General features: G+C 34.8%; 1 protein-coding gene and 1 pseudogene across 2 annotated transcripts; one reads left to right on the forward strand and one right to left on the reverse strand.

Annotated features, from left to right (window-relative positions):
- Window positions 1-626: 626 nt before the first annotated feature.
- Window positions 627-11,628, reverse strand: LOC149555489 (serine/threonine-protein kinase ATM-like). 2 transcript variants are annotated; one of them, XR_016365317.1, is made up of 10 exons: window positions 11,541-11,628; window positions 6,155-6,392; window positions 4,756-4,887; window positions 4,406-4,540; window positions 4,241-4,306; window positions 3,959-4,102; window positions 3,708-3,800; window positions 1,488-1,547; window positions 1,245-1,310; window positions 627-1,026 (listed from the first exon to the last, which is right to left on the reverse strand). XR_016365317.1 is itself a non-coding variant. In XM_089833650.1 (5 exons), exons 2-5 carry the CDS (start codon window positions 4,502-4,504, stop codon window positions 3,732-3,734), a joined length of 378 nt encoding a protein of 125 aa, XP_089689776.1. In that variant the 5' UTR covers window positions 4,505-4,540; window positions 4,756-4,881; the 3' UTR covers window positions 3,622-3,731. The 2 variants fall into 2 exon arrangements, 1 of the variants encoding a protein (XP_089689776.1); XM_089833650.1 differs by lacking the exons at window positions 627-1,026; window positions 1,245-1,310; window positions 1,488-1,547; window positions 6,155-6,392; window positions 11,541-11,628 and having other exon boundaries at window positions 3,622-3,800; window positions 4,756-4,881.
- On the forward strand, window positions 6,632-9,245 carry LOC149555490 (leucine-rich repeat receptor-like serine/threonine-protein kinase BAM1; annotated as a pseudogene).
- Window positions 11,629-12,992: the final 1,364 nt, after the last annotated feature.

Below are 12,992 nucleotides of genomic sequence, written 5' to 3' on the forward strand. Positions count from 1 at the left end.
ATACATGGTTTTATAGAAAAAAACATGTGAAAATTGCATTTTAACAAGCATTATAATTTTTACCAATGTTAGCATTTTTACCCGTCTTTTTACATCTATAGAAAAGCAAGAGTTAAAACTTTTGAAAACTCACCTAGCAAAAAAGAGCACTCAACAACTCAAAGGACTACTCAAGCATTTACAAACTATAATCATTGGCATCACTGGATTTTAAAGTGCAGGCCCTAAAACCTTGCAAATGCATTGCTTCCTGGAACTACCCTGGTAGGATAACAACGGCAAAGAGTGTGCTTCTGGGCGAGCCAATTAACATATGTGCTAGGCCATAATGTTCTAGTGCCGCCATAATGTTCTAGTGCCACAAGTCATTTGCATGCAAAATATGAGTTGCACCATGTTATCCTTTATAAATTCCAAGCCTGTGCTTAGCCCTGAACTGATCCAGTCAACAATGTTCTGGAATTGATTTTTTAAAATGTGGAATAATCATCAATTCTTTCATGTCAATTTGAGAATAGCCCAATCGGCACAGCTTTGTATGACATTGTCACCCAAATAGCAGCACTTGTAAAGTTTCCAAGAGGGGGCAAATCAAACACCTTGTGGTATGGAAAAATCACTTTTTTGAATCAATTATACTGTGAGATACCTACTTCATTCATAGTGCAAGGATTACAACTCTCAATCATGTTTTTATGCTGTTGTTTTGAATTGCAAAGTCTAGTCTGTTTATATTGTCAAAAGTTATGCTGCAATTGTACTGCACACTCTGATCTGTTTGTATCATTGTCAGGCAAGTTATACTAGATAATTGTGCACAACATTCATCCTCACTACTAAAGTTTAACATATTTTTACAATTGATATGTTCTCCCACAATTACCTACAATACAGACTAGTTGACTCACTGTAATGCTGAATATTGACTGGATAACAAGAGTAACACTCCTATAATCTACCTTTGTACTTATCCTTCACAGTAGCACTCCTGTAAGATGTAGAATTTTTGATAAAATGTGTCCATGCCTACAAAAATTTTGATTTTCCATTTGATTTTATATTATTCACAAGTAAAATGAGGGTGCAAAAATTTTCCATTTGTTGTCAGAAATAATTAATAAGAATTAAAACTGGAAAGCAAAGATTATAAATCTCACTATGGAGGAGAAAAAACACCTAATAAGTAATGACAGAAACCTTGAAATTGTATTGACTGTAAATGAATGGTAAATCAATGAACTTACAGTGAATGATATGATTCCTACTCCCAGCCCTGTCAATATCCTACCTAGATACAAAATTGAGGAATCCTGCACCCAGATAGCAATAATCAAATTAACATAGAAGTATATTATTTTCCTATACAAGCTGCATAATTTTTGAGACTGAACTTTAAGTTTAATACATGGAGTCATAATTCTAGGACGATTTTTTGTGAATCATGCCCATATGACATGTAATTTTATCGATATAAAAGTATAACTTGCCTCTGTCAAACAAATGGCTATCCACCCTAGAATGTTTGGTATTGAGGTTGCAACCAGTGCCTGTGTATATAAAGAGAAAACTCAGAAAAATATCAGAATCCATACAAGGGGCATCTTACTTCAGTTAATATTGAAAGGAATAAGTTAATTGATGTATCAAGCTATATTTTCCTTCAACAATCATGAATTCCTAAGAACGTACCCCTTTTCTTCCAATATGATCAGCAAGTAGCCCACTGATCACTTAGAAACTCCTTTGTTTTTCAATGATTGTTGAGACTACTACCACATTTATTTAGCTTTATATTTCAATTCATCATCATCCTTCAGTAATATCCCTTCAGCACTCAAATAAAACATTTCTATAGTGTTGGCCTGTACTGCGATTTTGAGTTCCATCTCTGTAGAAGTCTTTAATGGGTGTAGAGAATTATATGTACATTTGAGATCAATATTTATAGCTCTGACACAGTCCATCACTACATTGTTAAAATCATTTGGTACTTGATTTCATGCTACTGTTGAAATTAACAATTTTAATTAGTTGCTTCAGGGCTAGAACTGGACTTAAAATTCCCTTAACTCAATCTCATTTGTTGTTGTTTTTTGATTCTGTCCACTCTTTAGATTGTCCTAACTTACTCAAAAGACTCTCAATCATGCATAAAGTTTTCGCTTAACCTTGCAAGAATCACCACAATTGGCAATATCATTTCTTTGTTCTTCCAGTAGATTCCAGCACCTTCCAATTATAGTGTCCGTTGCTCTTACTTGTTTTGGTGCCTCTTGCATTGTCTAAGTGAGGCATCTAGTTTTTCTAGCTATACTAGAATGTAATGATATATCTCTTCTCATACTCAAACCTAGTTGAATTACATTTTTAATTACTGTATGTAGTACTTCACAGATCAGAACCTGGGCCAGAAACCTGGTAACCTTTCTTAACCTCCAAAGGAGGCTCTGAGACGTAGAGGGCAGAGCATCTTCATTGAACCTGATGCCATGTCTCACTACCATCTTATATTCAATGAAATGTAAATCTTTTCGGTCTTGTAGAGCTCATTATATAAGTCAATCCATCAAGTGGGAGGGCTCAAGTGTTGTCCTTGTCTCCTCTAATGCATGAATGAAGATAGGACTTAAAGCACCTGAAAATGAGAAATATCAAGTTTCTTCCTATGAAAGTTTCCTCTAGAATCTTGTCCAACAAACTGCAATTGAGAGTGTAAACAACACGATTTCATGCTTTCACCTAAAGAAAGGTGGGTAGTCTAGGCCATGGATCATGGTCTTTTTTTGTCTCTATAGTGGATTTGTGCTTCCTCTTTGCAGCCCCATTTTAATGAGGATTAGTGAACACCCTCTTGAGCTTTGCATGCAGACAAAAGGTGTCAAAGTTCTTGCATCCATTTTTAGATCTCTAAGGTCTCATCTCTGGTCTTCATGAATTGAATCCAGGATTTACTAGAAGAATCATTGATAAATGAAACATATTTGAACAAATCCAATTAAGAATCCTACTTGATCCATGTTCACTACTAGGGAAATTGATCTTGGTATACTTGTCAAGTGCTTAACTCTTGCACTCTCATCTCCTTGATCTTCTATTTTGGCAATGCCTGCAGAATGGCTTTTATGAGAGGCAGTGGTCTACAGTCCAGGTGGCCAATGCTTGTGCCAAAGTTTGCATAGCTGGTGACAATTAAGCACTAGGGTTGCATGTTTGATTAGATTAGAAAGTGAGTTCCAAAGGTCACTATTCTACATTTATCAGGCTAAACTCAGCAATATCTTTTTTAAAATATCTAATAATGACATTGATTTACAAACTCAACCACACTAGATGCTTGTTCTTAGTTTACTCAAGAACATATGAGATATCATGGAGCTCAAGAACATCACTTGAAGACATGTAGAAGGAAACAAACACTGTCTTTGTATCTAGATATGTGACGTAATCAGTCAGCTCCACCTCTACACTGTCGATTGTTTCGGAATTTTGTGAAAGGCTTCTTGTTGAATGTCATGGCGTAATGCTCCATTACTTACATACTACTTTAAGATAGAAATGTTATTTGGTGGATAGATATGACACCACAGAGAAATATTTCAATGTGAAGTCAATAGATATCTCATGTGACACATTCAGAGAGATGAAAACAAGATGGCATACAAAAAATTGAAAACTGAAAAAAGACCAAGATTAAAGGATCGACTCACCTCCTTCTTTGACACTAGTATAAGCTAGTAAAAGGAAAATGCAAAGGAGACATCTTGTGCATCATCCCACAAAGCATCAGCCTGGCATTTGACCTAGCAATGGTCAAATCAATAACTATTTCTTATAAAGCTCAAAGATTTCAAATTGGGATGAAGCTAAGCTCAAATTGACAGTAAGAGAAAGAAATCAACTTGCAGCTTGAACTTTTTTGATAATTTATAGCTATCGCTGTGTACATACATGACTTTACCTGCCCTTGTATGCTTCTCATTTCCCCTTCCTCATAACCGTCAAGCTTTTGTTTGACATGCATCAGTGCACAAGCTTCATCTTTGTTCCCTTCAGTTTCATCATTAGGACTCTCCACATCTGAACTATAATCATCATCACTTTCCTGTTACAGTTGTCAAAGAACAGGTTCTAATCATTGAAATCTGTTTGTGGTATAACATGTGCATAAAAAAATGAGAGGATTATTTAAAAATGTCTACTGTTGTTTTAAGTCCTAATTAAACTTTTTATTGTGATCCACCTTCTGTCGTTGTAGTGCTTTCAGAGGTGACAGAGCCCATTTGTAAAGAGGGTCATGTATGAATACCTGCAAGAAGTTTGTCCCCCTCAAAAATGAGCATTTAAATCGTATCTTTCAAGCTGCATGATTGAGTTTGAAAAAAGAAAAAAAGGTACACATCAATACTTCGATAATGTTCAGTAAAGCTTCTTTATTCGTTCTCATCACAGATAATGTTTCCTCACAACACCTTCTAAACACACCCTCCACCCCAGTGACTCCCATACCGTCAACAATGTCACTTGTCGACCTAAAAGGAACCTGTTACAGACAATAATGTCCAAATAAAAATCCACTTTCAAAATTAAATTGCTTTTCCTTCAATACTTGATTTATGGTTTTTTGGTAAATCCTATCCATAATACAGATATACTAAGTACAGATGATTTTGATTAATGAAACATGTGACAAAAATGTTATAGAAAAATACATGATACAATACAATGTAATTGACCCAAACCTATCAAGTAACAGACCTGCTCAGGGGTCTTGAGTGTTAAACCCTACTCGAAGGCCACACCAAGGTCAATGTGAACAACTTCTGCAGTTGCTTGATCAATATGAATGTTCATTGAGTGCCTGTCACCAAGGCCCACAATGTAGCCAACCTGTATATATAAAATAATCAACTCTCAATAAGCAAAGCCATATTAACATTAATATTAGTTTAGATGCTATACAATACTGCATCTCACTTGACAGATATTTCAAGAAAAAATTCATCAGCTACAATATTTCCCCTCCAAACTTGCCTATAGCTATCTCCTATCATAATTCTCCCATTTCTTTTCCTCAAATATTTTCTTACTTCTCACCTTGCTGACGAATCTTCGTTATCAATTCAGAGACACAATAGACTCTTTATAATACACAAAAATATACCACAGAGACACTATAAAACCAACTCATTGGTAACCAACATAACTAACAGATGTCCTCACATTCAAGTCTATATGCTCCTCCACAACAGGGATCTGTAGCTTATCACACACCGTGAATGTTAAATCCCTCCAATAAGAGGCATATTAATGTCATAAATTGTATAATTCAACTCTGCCATGATACCAATACATAAATCACACAATAGTTCATTACAATGGTGAACAGAGAATGCCGTGTACTAATGTAGGTCAGTAAGCCAGCATGGTGGTACATTGCAAAGCCTTTCAGAGTGTTACTATTCTAAAAGAGCATCATAGACTATATTGGAACAAGGGCTCCCAAAACCAAAACCAATTTTCAAAAGATTGTTGTTTGGCTCATTTGATTAGTCATTTATAAATTGCTGTGAATTTCCATTTTATTACTTAAACCAGTAAACTAGTAACCAGGAGTAATTCATCTAAAAAAGCAAAAGTTGTAATAAAAAAATTGAACCTAGTTTAGTTTCTTTGAGCCAAAAACACCAGGAGCTTGTTTCTCAACTCAGTGTGACTTTGCTAGTCGTGGTTTAGATGCAGATCAGTACCTGTAAATTTTAGTTTCCATAATCTACACTCATGAAAAAGATTCTTTCTAAAATGGCTGATCAATCATTAAAGATAAAGTGAACTTCTGAAGCTACAGGTTACTCAGAGAGATATACAGGATAGGAAATCCAAGGCAACACGGTGAAAGAAAAATAAAATAAGAGAACATAAAAAGTTTTAGTAGTCATGACCCCTGCTTTGTAGTGGACCAAGCACAGTTTTGGAAAATGATCATGGTGTATAAACCAGTAGTAATATAAGGTATGTTGGATCATAGTATTGTCTGCTATGAGTATGTTGATATTGTATGCTATTCTTACTCTGCTATTTCCTTCTTCATGAACTTGGATTCTATTGATTGAATTTATATTAGGGATTACAGCAAATGAGAAAATGTATCAGTTACCATGGAGCTAGCTGCGATGCTCCTTGAATAAGCCAATCTCTTCTCAAACCAGTCGGCTGGTCTAGAAAATCTTTGCAAGAAGAAATGGTGCAAAACTGGCCTGCTTATACCATCAAGTTGCTAGAAAATTTTGCATTCTGTATTTGTCTAGTTATAGAGAGACTTTAATAGAGCATGCAACGCACCTGAAATTTCTACAAAAGGTTTGAAAAGCTTTTCGTTTATCCTTTTCCTACAACTGAATTAGCAAGGATACCAGAATTTAGAATTTAAATTGAATTGAGTCAAGCTTACAAGCTACATAATATCTACCTTTTGAAATCCATAAACCTATAATCACATCCAGAAAATATCTGGCTGCATGCCTAAAGTTATTGAGAAAAATTAAAGTAAAATAAATGTTTTACTTTGAGTTCAATATCGTGGATCAGATTTTCTGTCAATGATATGATAAGAAAGGCAATGCAATGCAATAAGATGAATATGACAGATACAATATTATTTAAAGTTGCCTCTTTTCAAGAGATAACGGTGTGACCGGAAAGTGGAAACTATTCTTTTTCCTGTAAAATGTAGGTATAGATAGAGGCTAAAACAAAATCCTTTGCCAAATGATATGTACTTAAATCCACAAACTAGCTCTAAATACTAAGCATTGACGATAATTTATCTTTCCCTTAAAAAATGCTTTAAATATGTACAAAATGTAAGTTATCTAATACTTTATCAGGATTAAACCATGTAGTTTCGAGTCAATCTTAATTTTGCCATATATTGTATTTCAAAGCTCAAGTTTTCAAAGCAAATTATGAACTTTGTTATTATGATTGAACATCAATCAAGAGAATAATGTAATTTGTGGTTGAAGAATCTCGGAAGGAATGGTAAGTTTTTTCAAATGTATCTTTCCTCTACAAAACTTACTAGTTTCATTCCTCCAGATCTCTGTACATATTGCTTGATAACTTCTTCTTTGGCCCCATTCCTAAGGAGTTGGGAAGTTGCATGTCTCTTACTAGACAACGTATGGGTCAACATTTTCTCAATGGATCCATTCCTAAAGGTCTGCTGATCCTTCCCAAGTGTAATTTGATTGAACTTTAGGATAACTATCTGAGTGGCAGCATTTCAGAGCAAACTACAGTCACAATGGGCTTAGGTCAGTTAGCCTTATCCAACTACAGGATTTCAGGCCCTCTTCCTTCCTCAATAGGAAATTTCTCGGGCCTCCAAACCCTCCTGCTGAATGGCAATGAGTTCACCAGATTGGCAGTTTGAAACATTTGTCTTAGATAGATTTCAGCAGTAATAAATATTCAGGAGTAATTCCTTGGGAGATTGGACATTGTAAACTTTTAGCCTTCGTAGATTTGAGTAGAAATGAGTGGACAAGACAATTCTCCCCGGAGATGACCAAGCTGTGGATTCTCAATTATTTCAACATCTCTAGAAATCATCTGGTTGGAAGTATTCCAAGAGAGACTGAAAACATGCTGAGCTTAATGTCTATGGATTTCTCCTACAATAATCTTTCTGGCCTAGTTCCAAGTACGGGACAGTTCAGTTACTTCAATGCAACATCCTTCGTTGGTAATGCTGAGCTCTGAGGACCATATTTGAGTCCATGTCGTGACAAATCTTCTCCAACGCAAGCCCGTGTGAAAGGTCCATTATCCTCAAATTTTAAGCTACTTTTAGTCATAGGTCTTCTTATTTGTTCCATGGTGTTTGCAATTTCTGCCATCATTAAATAAAGAGCTCTGAAGAAGGACAACACTTCAAGGCAGTGGAAGCTGACTGCATTCCAGAGGCTTGATTTTTCTTATGAAGATGTTCTAGAATTCTTAAAGGAAGACAACATTATAGGAAAAGGTGGAGCTGGAATAGTATACAAGGGCCCCATGCCCAATGGAGAGGAAGTAGCAATAAGCAGGCTTCCTGGAAATGGTAGAGGAATACCCTCGCACAAACATGGCTTCAAAGCAGAAATTGAGACGTTAGGCAAAATCTGCCATCAACATATAGTGAGACTTCTTGGCTACTGCTCTAACCAGGAAACTAATCTGCTGGTATATAAATACATGCCAAATGGGAGTCTTGGGGAGCTCTTGCATGGTAAAAAAGGTGGTCATTTGCATTGGGATACAAGGTACAAGATTGCACTTGAGGCTACCAAGGGGTTATGCTACCTTCACCATGATTTCTCTCCATGTATTGTTCATAGAGATGTCAAGTCCGACAACATACTTTTGGATTCCAACTTGGAAGCCCATGTTGTTGATTTTGGGCTTCCCAAATTCTTGCAAAACTCTGGAACATCTAAATGCATGTCTACAATTGCAGGCTTCTATGGCTACATTGCACTAGTAACTTGTTTTTAGTGTTTCACATGACACTTCCCACAAATTCTTTTCAAATGTGTTTGTCTTTCTTTCACGATCTTTAATACTCATAGGATTTATGAACTAGGATTCACACAACAATTTTAACTGTTGGATTCATGAAGTATTTATGTACAATACTGCTAATATATCAAGTCTCGGTCAGTTATGTACAATGTGCCTTTTTTAAGAGTTGGTCTATAATTGTTGATTCATGCATGATTTATCCATAGTATGCATACACATTGAAAGTGGATGAGAAGAGTGATGTATACAACTTCGGTGTGGTTCTCTTAGAGCTGGTTACAGGAAGAAGGCCTGTTGGCAAATTTGGTGATGGAGTGGACATTGTTCAATGGGTGAGAAAGATGACAGACTCTACAACTGAAGGAGTTCCCAAGCTCTTAGATGCAAGGCTATCTAGTGTTCCATTGCATGAGGTGATGCATGTGTTTTATGTGGCAATGCTTTGTGTTGAGGAGCAGAGTGTGGAGAGACAACCAATGAGAGAATTTGTGCAAATTATCTTTGAGCCTCCAAAGATAAAGCACACCAATGCCAATGCCAATGAAGCTGTGAAGGGTACTTCACCAACTGAAGACATCAAGGAGTCCAAGGATTCCACAGCATCTCCCACTTCTATTTCTGCCCCAAATCCAGTCTCTGCCCCACCTACAGCTCAGCCCCCTCCTGACGTTCTTAGCATATAACATAACCATTCCAATACTAGTTTTGTTTTTTTGTTATTTTTGTAATGGATGGTGGAGATATTAAACCTGTGGAAGGAAAGGAAAGGAAAGCTCCTTCTTGTACAAATGGCTAATGTGAATTTTGAATTTTCTAGTTGGTACTATTTTAATGTTGGGGCAAGGAGGGATTCATAGCTGGTGGTAGGAATGAGGTATTTTCTTTGATCAAATAGAATCAATTCGAGAAGGCTTGGTGGTATTGAGAATTGTTTTTGCACAAAATGGTAAAACACTACCTATATTATACTAGTAATGACCTTTTACTTTAGCTTCTTCTACAACACATTGACTTTGTCACTTTCTACCATGGGTGGGCATTGATCTCTCATCTCATTCATGGGCAGGCCAGGCACAAAGAGCACACTATCTTGCCATTTTGTCTATAAAACAAATTTGTATTGTTCATCAAAAAAAATACATGATACCCCCCTTCATCAATCACAATCATAACAATATTCTAAAAACTCATTAAAATAAGAAAATTATCCTTCCATTCATAACTTTGTCTAGATATAGCATACATTATGTTGTAGCTCATAATAGCATTGTGCCTAAGAGAAAGCAAAATTATCTAGAACAAACTTGATTTCACAATTTTCGATAAAAAAATATTTCATCATTGAACGATATAATGAAATTGGGGACTGAGAAAAATTGAAGGGGGCTTCATCAAATAATTAGGGAAAATGCATAAACATCATTTTTTCATACTTGTTCTAGCGCACAAACAAAATTTCATTCTTTATTAGTCACTGCCTTATTATAAGGCAGGGAACTAATGTACTCGGATTCCTACTTCAAAAAATTTGACTCAAATTAAATGAAAAATCCTAAGGTTCGATGTTTCATTATTCAATAATTATTAATCTTAACTTGTTTTGATTTTTTTAATTGGTTGACATGAATTTCCTGGGTTTTTTTCCATTTATAAATGAAATTAGAAAAAGTAAAAATCTTACCAAATACAACTGAGGTGAATTTAATGCTTTGGCAGATGGAGAGGGAAAAGATAATGATGAAATAAATGCATGTGGGTGGACAACATTTGTAATGAATCAGTGAGTAGATGCAAGTTTGGTAACTTCATTATGCACAGTGCTTTAACACAGGGAGAGTGTTAGTGATCGGAAGGTAAGGTTTTCTGGTTTTAAAAATTGTTCTCCCTTTGAAATATTTGTTGTTTTGGTGCCTAGATGGTTGTTGCTATTCTTTCAACTAAACTATTGTGAAAATGGTATACACTTCTCCTGAAGCAGGAAAAATATTCACCATAGGGCATGGAAAATAACATGTTGTATTGTAATTTGTGAAGCATCTGGTAACTCTCAGCTCATAACAACAATTCCCATGTCATTTACAATCTCCAAATCTTATGCTCTACAATCCTTCTCACACTAACTACTTGCTCCCCTTTGCAGGTACTAGCATCAACCAACACAAGATATGGGACTTCATGGATTTTGCATTTTGAAGATGTAACTAGAAATTGCATTTTGAACTTGTACAAGAAATGTAAAATGTTTGCTTCATTACAAAAATCCGAATATTACAATCCATTGGTATTTAAATGAGCAATCGATTTTGTCTTTTCAACATGTAAATTGCAAACTAAACTTTCAACTTGTCCATACAATGTAAATATGTATATTTGGTGACACAAATCTCAATATTCAGCACAAGTATTAAAGATAGATTTAGAATACAACTTTTCCCTTCTACTGTAATAGATGTGTTTTGAAATTTTATTAAACGAGCTTCTTTAAAGATGCTGCAAATTTTTGGGATGATAGCTGTAATATTACTTGTAACAATTTAAAATTGATCTCGCAACTCCTTTACTTGGCAAATCAGACTTTGAAAGTTTCAGTTTACACTATATTAACATTAATGCGAAGGATATGCAATGTTCTGGTTTATTCTGTGACTGTATATTCCTTTCCTCTGTTGATTTTTAACACATGGGTTTTGATAAGGTTTCAACAATTTAAACCAGTAATTATTAACCTTCTTCAATATGTTTTCTCACTCTGTTTTTAAAGAGGACTTGTTTCAATGTCTAATGTTTCAATCAGTTCAAGCCAACAACCATTAAATTGGAGTTGGACATCCAAAAACTGATAAAATACGAGCATAGGACATACTCTAAGACATCAAGGTAGAAGGTAGAGACTCCTCTTGCAGAGCCCCTGTATTTAATTCAGAGCATATGAATAAAACTTCTTTAAAATTAATCTGGGGCAGATAAAATAAGAATACCTGTTAGAAGCTGGAAAATGATGATCAAATTGTACAGCAATACAAATTAATCTTGAGAGATTGTTCCCGTTCAGCTAAGTCCATCCCTCTCAACCCTCGGAAGAAACAAAGTAAAATGCATCGAATAAGAGTCGGTGTAGGAAAGAATCTACTCGCGTCCCTTCAGAAGAGTATCATTTATTGAAAAGAGGATATCTACATGATAGGAAAGAGGCGAAACAGTATGATGAATAAAACTCTCAAAATAATATTATTTTGTTGCCCCTTTCCAGCGCGGAGTTTTTTTCACTGGAGTCTTGCCAAAAACATTTGTTTCCCGCCTCCCTCTTTTTGTCTTTAACTTTTAATTTAATATAACTAAAATAATTTTTATTATAAATTTAAAATATTTAAAATAGTATATTAAGTTTTTAATGTCTTTAACTTTTAATGTAATATAACTAAAATAATTTTTATTATAAATTTAAAATATTTAAAATAGTAAATTATGTTTTTAAGACAAAATATTTATTTTGTCTTTAAAACATGTCTTAAATTACCTTCTTATGTAGTAGTGTGTTTACTATCTTTTTAACTATTAGTTATAAATTCTTAGTTCTTTTAATTATGAATATTGGAATAAATAACTAAGAATTCAAATGAGTGAAAAAAATAGAAGAGAACTAAATTAAGCAAAAAATTATTAATCCACCCATTTATTGATATATTTCTTAGAGGAAGATTCAGTTCACAATACTGATCAAAGAGCCCAAAATATTGAATAAAATCTTCCAAGGAAATTAACAAAGTGTCTTGTATCTTAGATGATGCAAAGTGAAACCACAATTAGTATGAGAATGAGAAGGTCCAAGTATCATGAATAAGTAATGGAAAGTTTTACATTAAGGTAAAAATAGGTTTTGAAGGGGACCTAAAACCCTTAACAAGAAAACAAAAGATAAACCATTAAGCTCCACCAAGTTTTACAAGGACATGAAACCTACAATTTTAAAAGATTCAAATTCAAGTTTTATAGGAACCTGAAACCACGAGATAAAACCAAAAAACAAGACCAGGTTTTATAAGGACCTAGAACCTAGTTTTAAAACAACAAAACCAGATAAAAAATCTAGACAATCAACCAAAAACCAGGACAACTACCAAGATAGAGACCAGAAACTAGAAACACAAAAGGACTGGTATTACAGTTCTTTGATCATTTGGACCACCTCTTTTCCAGCCTCCATAGTACTTTGGATGGTATTAACTACAAATCCCACAGTGCCCTCAGCAATTTTTTTCCTAGAGCTCTGTCTGGTTCGTTTACTTGGACCACCTGGAGATATGATTTCTTCATTAGTTCTCTTCCCTAAGTTGGCAGCAATTGCACAAATGTTGGAAGTAACCTGCTCCATCTTATTACTGCTTTCTTTGATCAATAACCAGAGCTTGTTTTCATATTTCTTTAGTTTG

This window comes from Cupressus sempervirens, chromosome 5, assembly GCF_028749045.1.
Source record: "Cupressus sempervirens isolate cs-2001-9-10 chromosome 5, ASM2874904v1, whole genome shotgun sequence".
In the NCBI taxonomy this organism is placed as follows: Eukaryota; Viridiplantae; Streptophyta; class Pinopsida; order Cupressales; family Cupressaceae; genus Cupressus; species Cupressus sempervirens.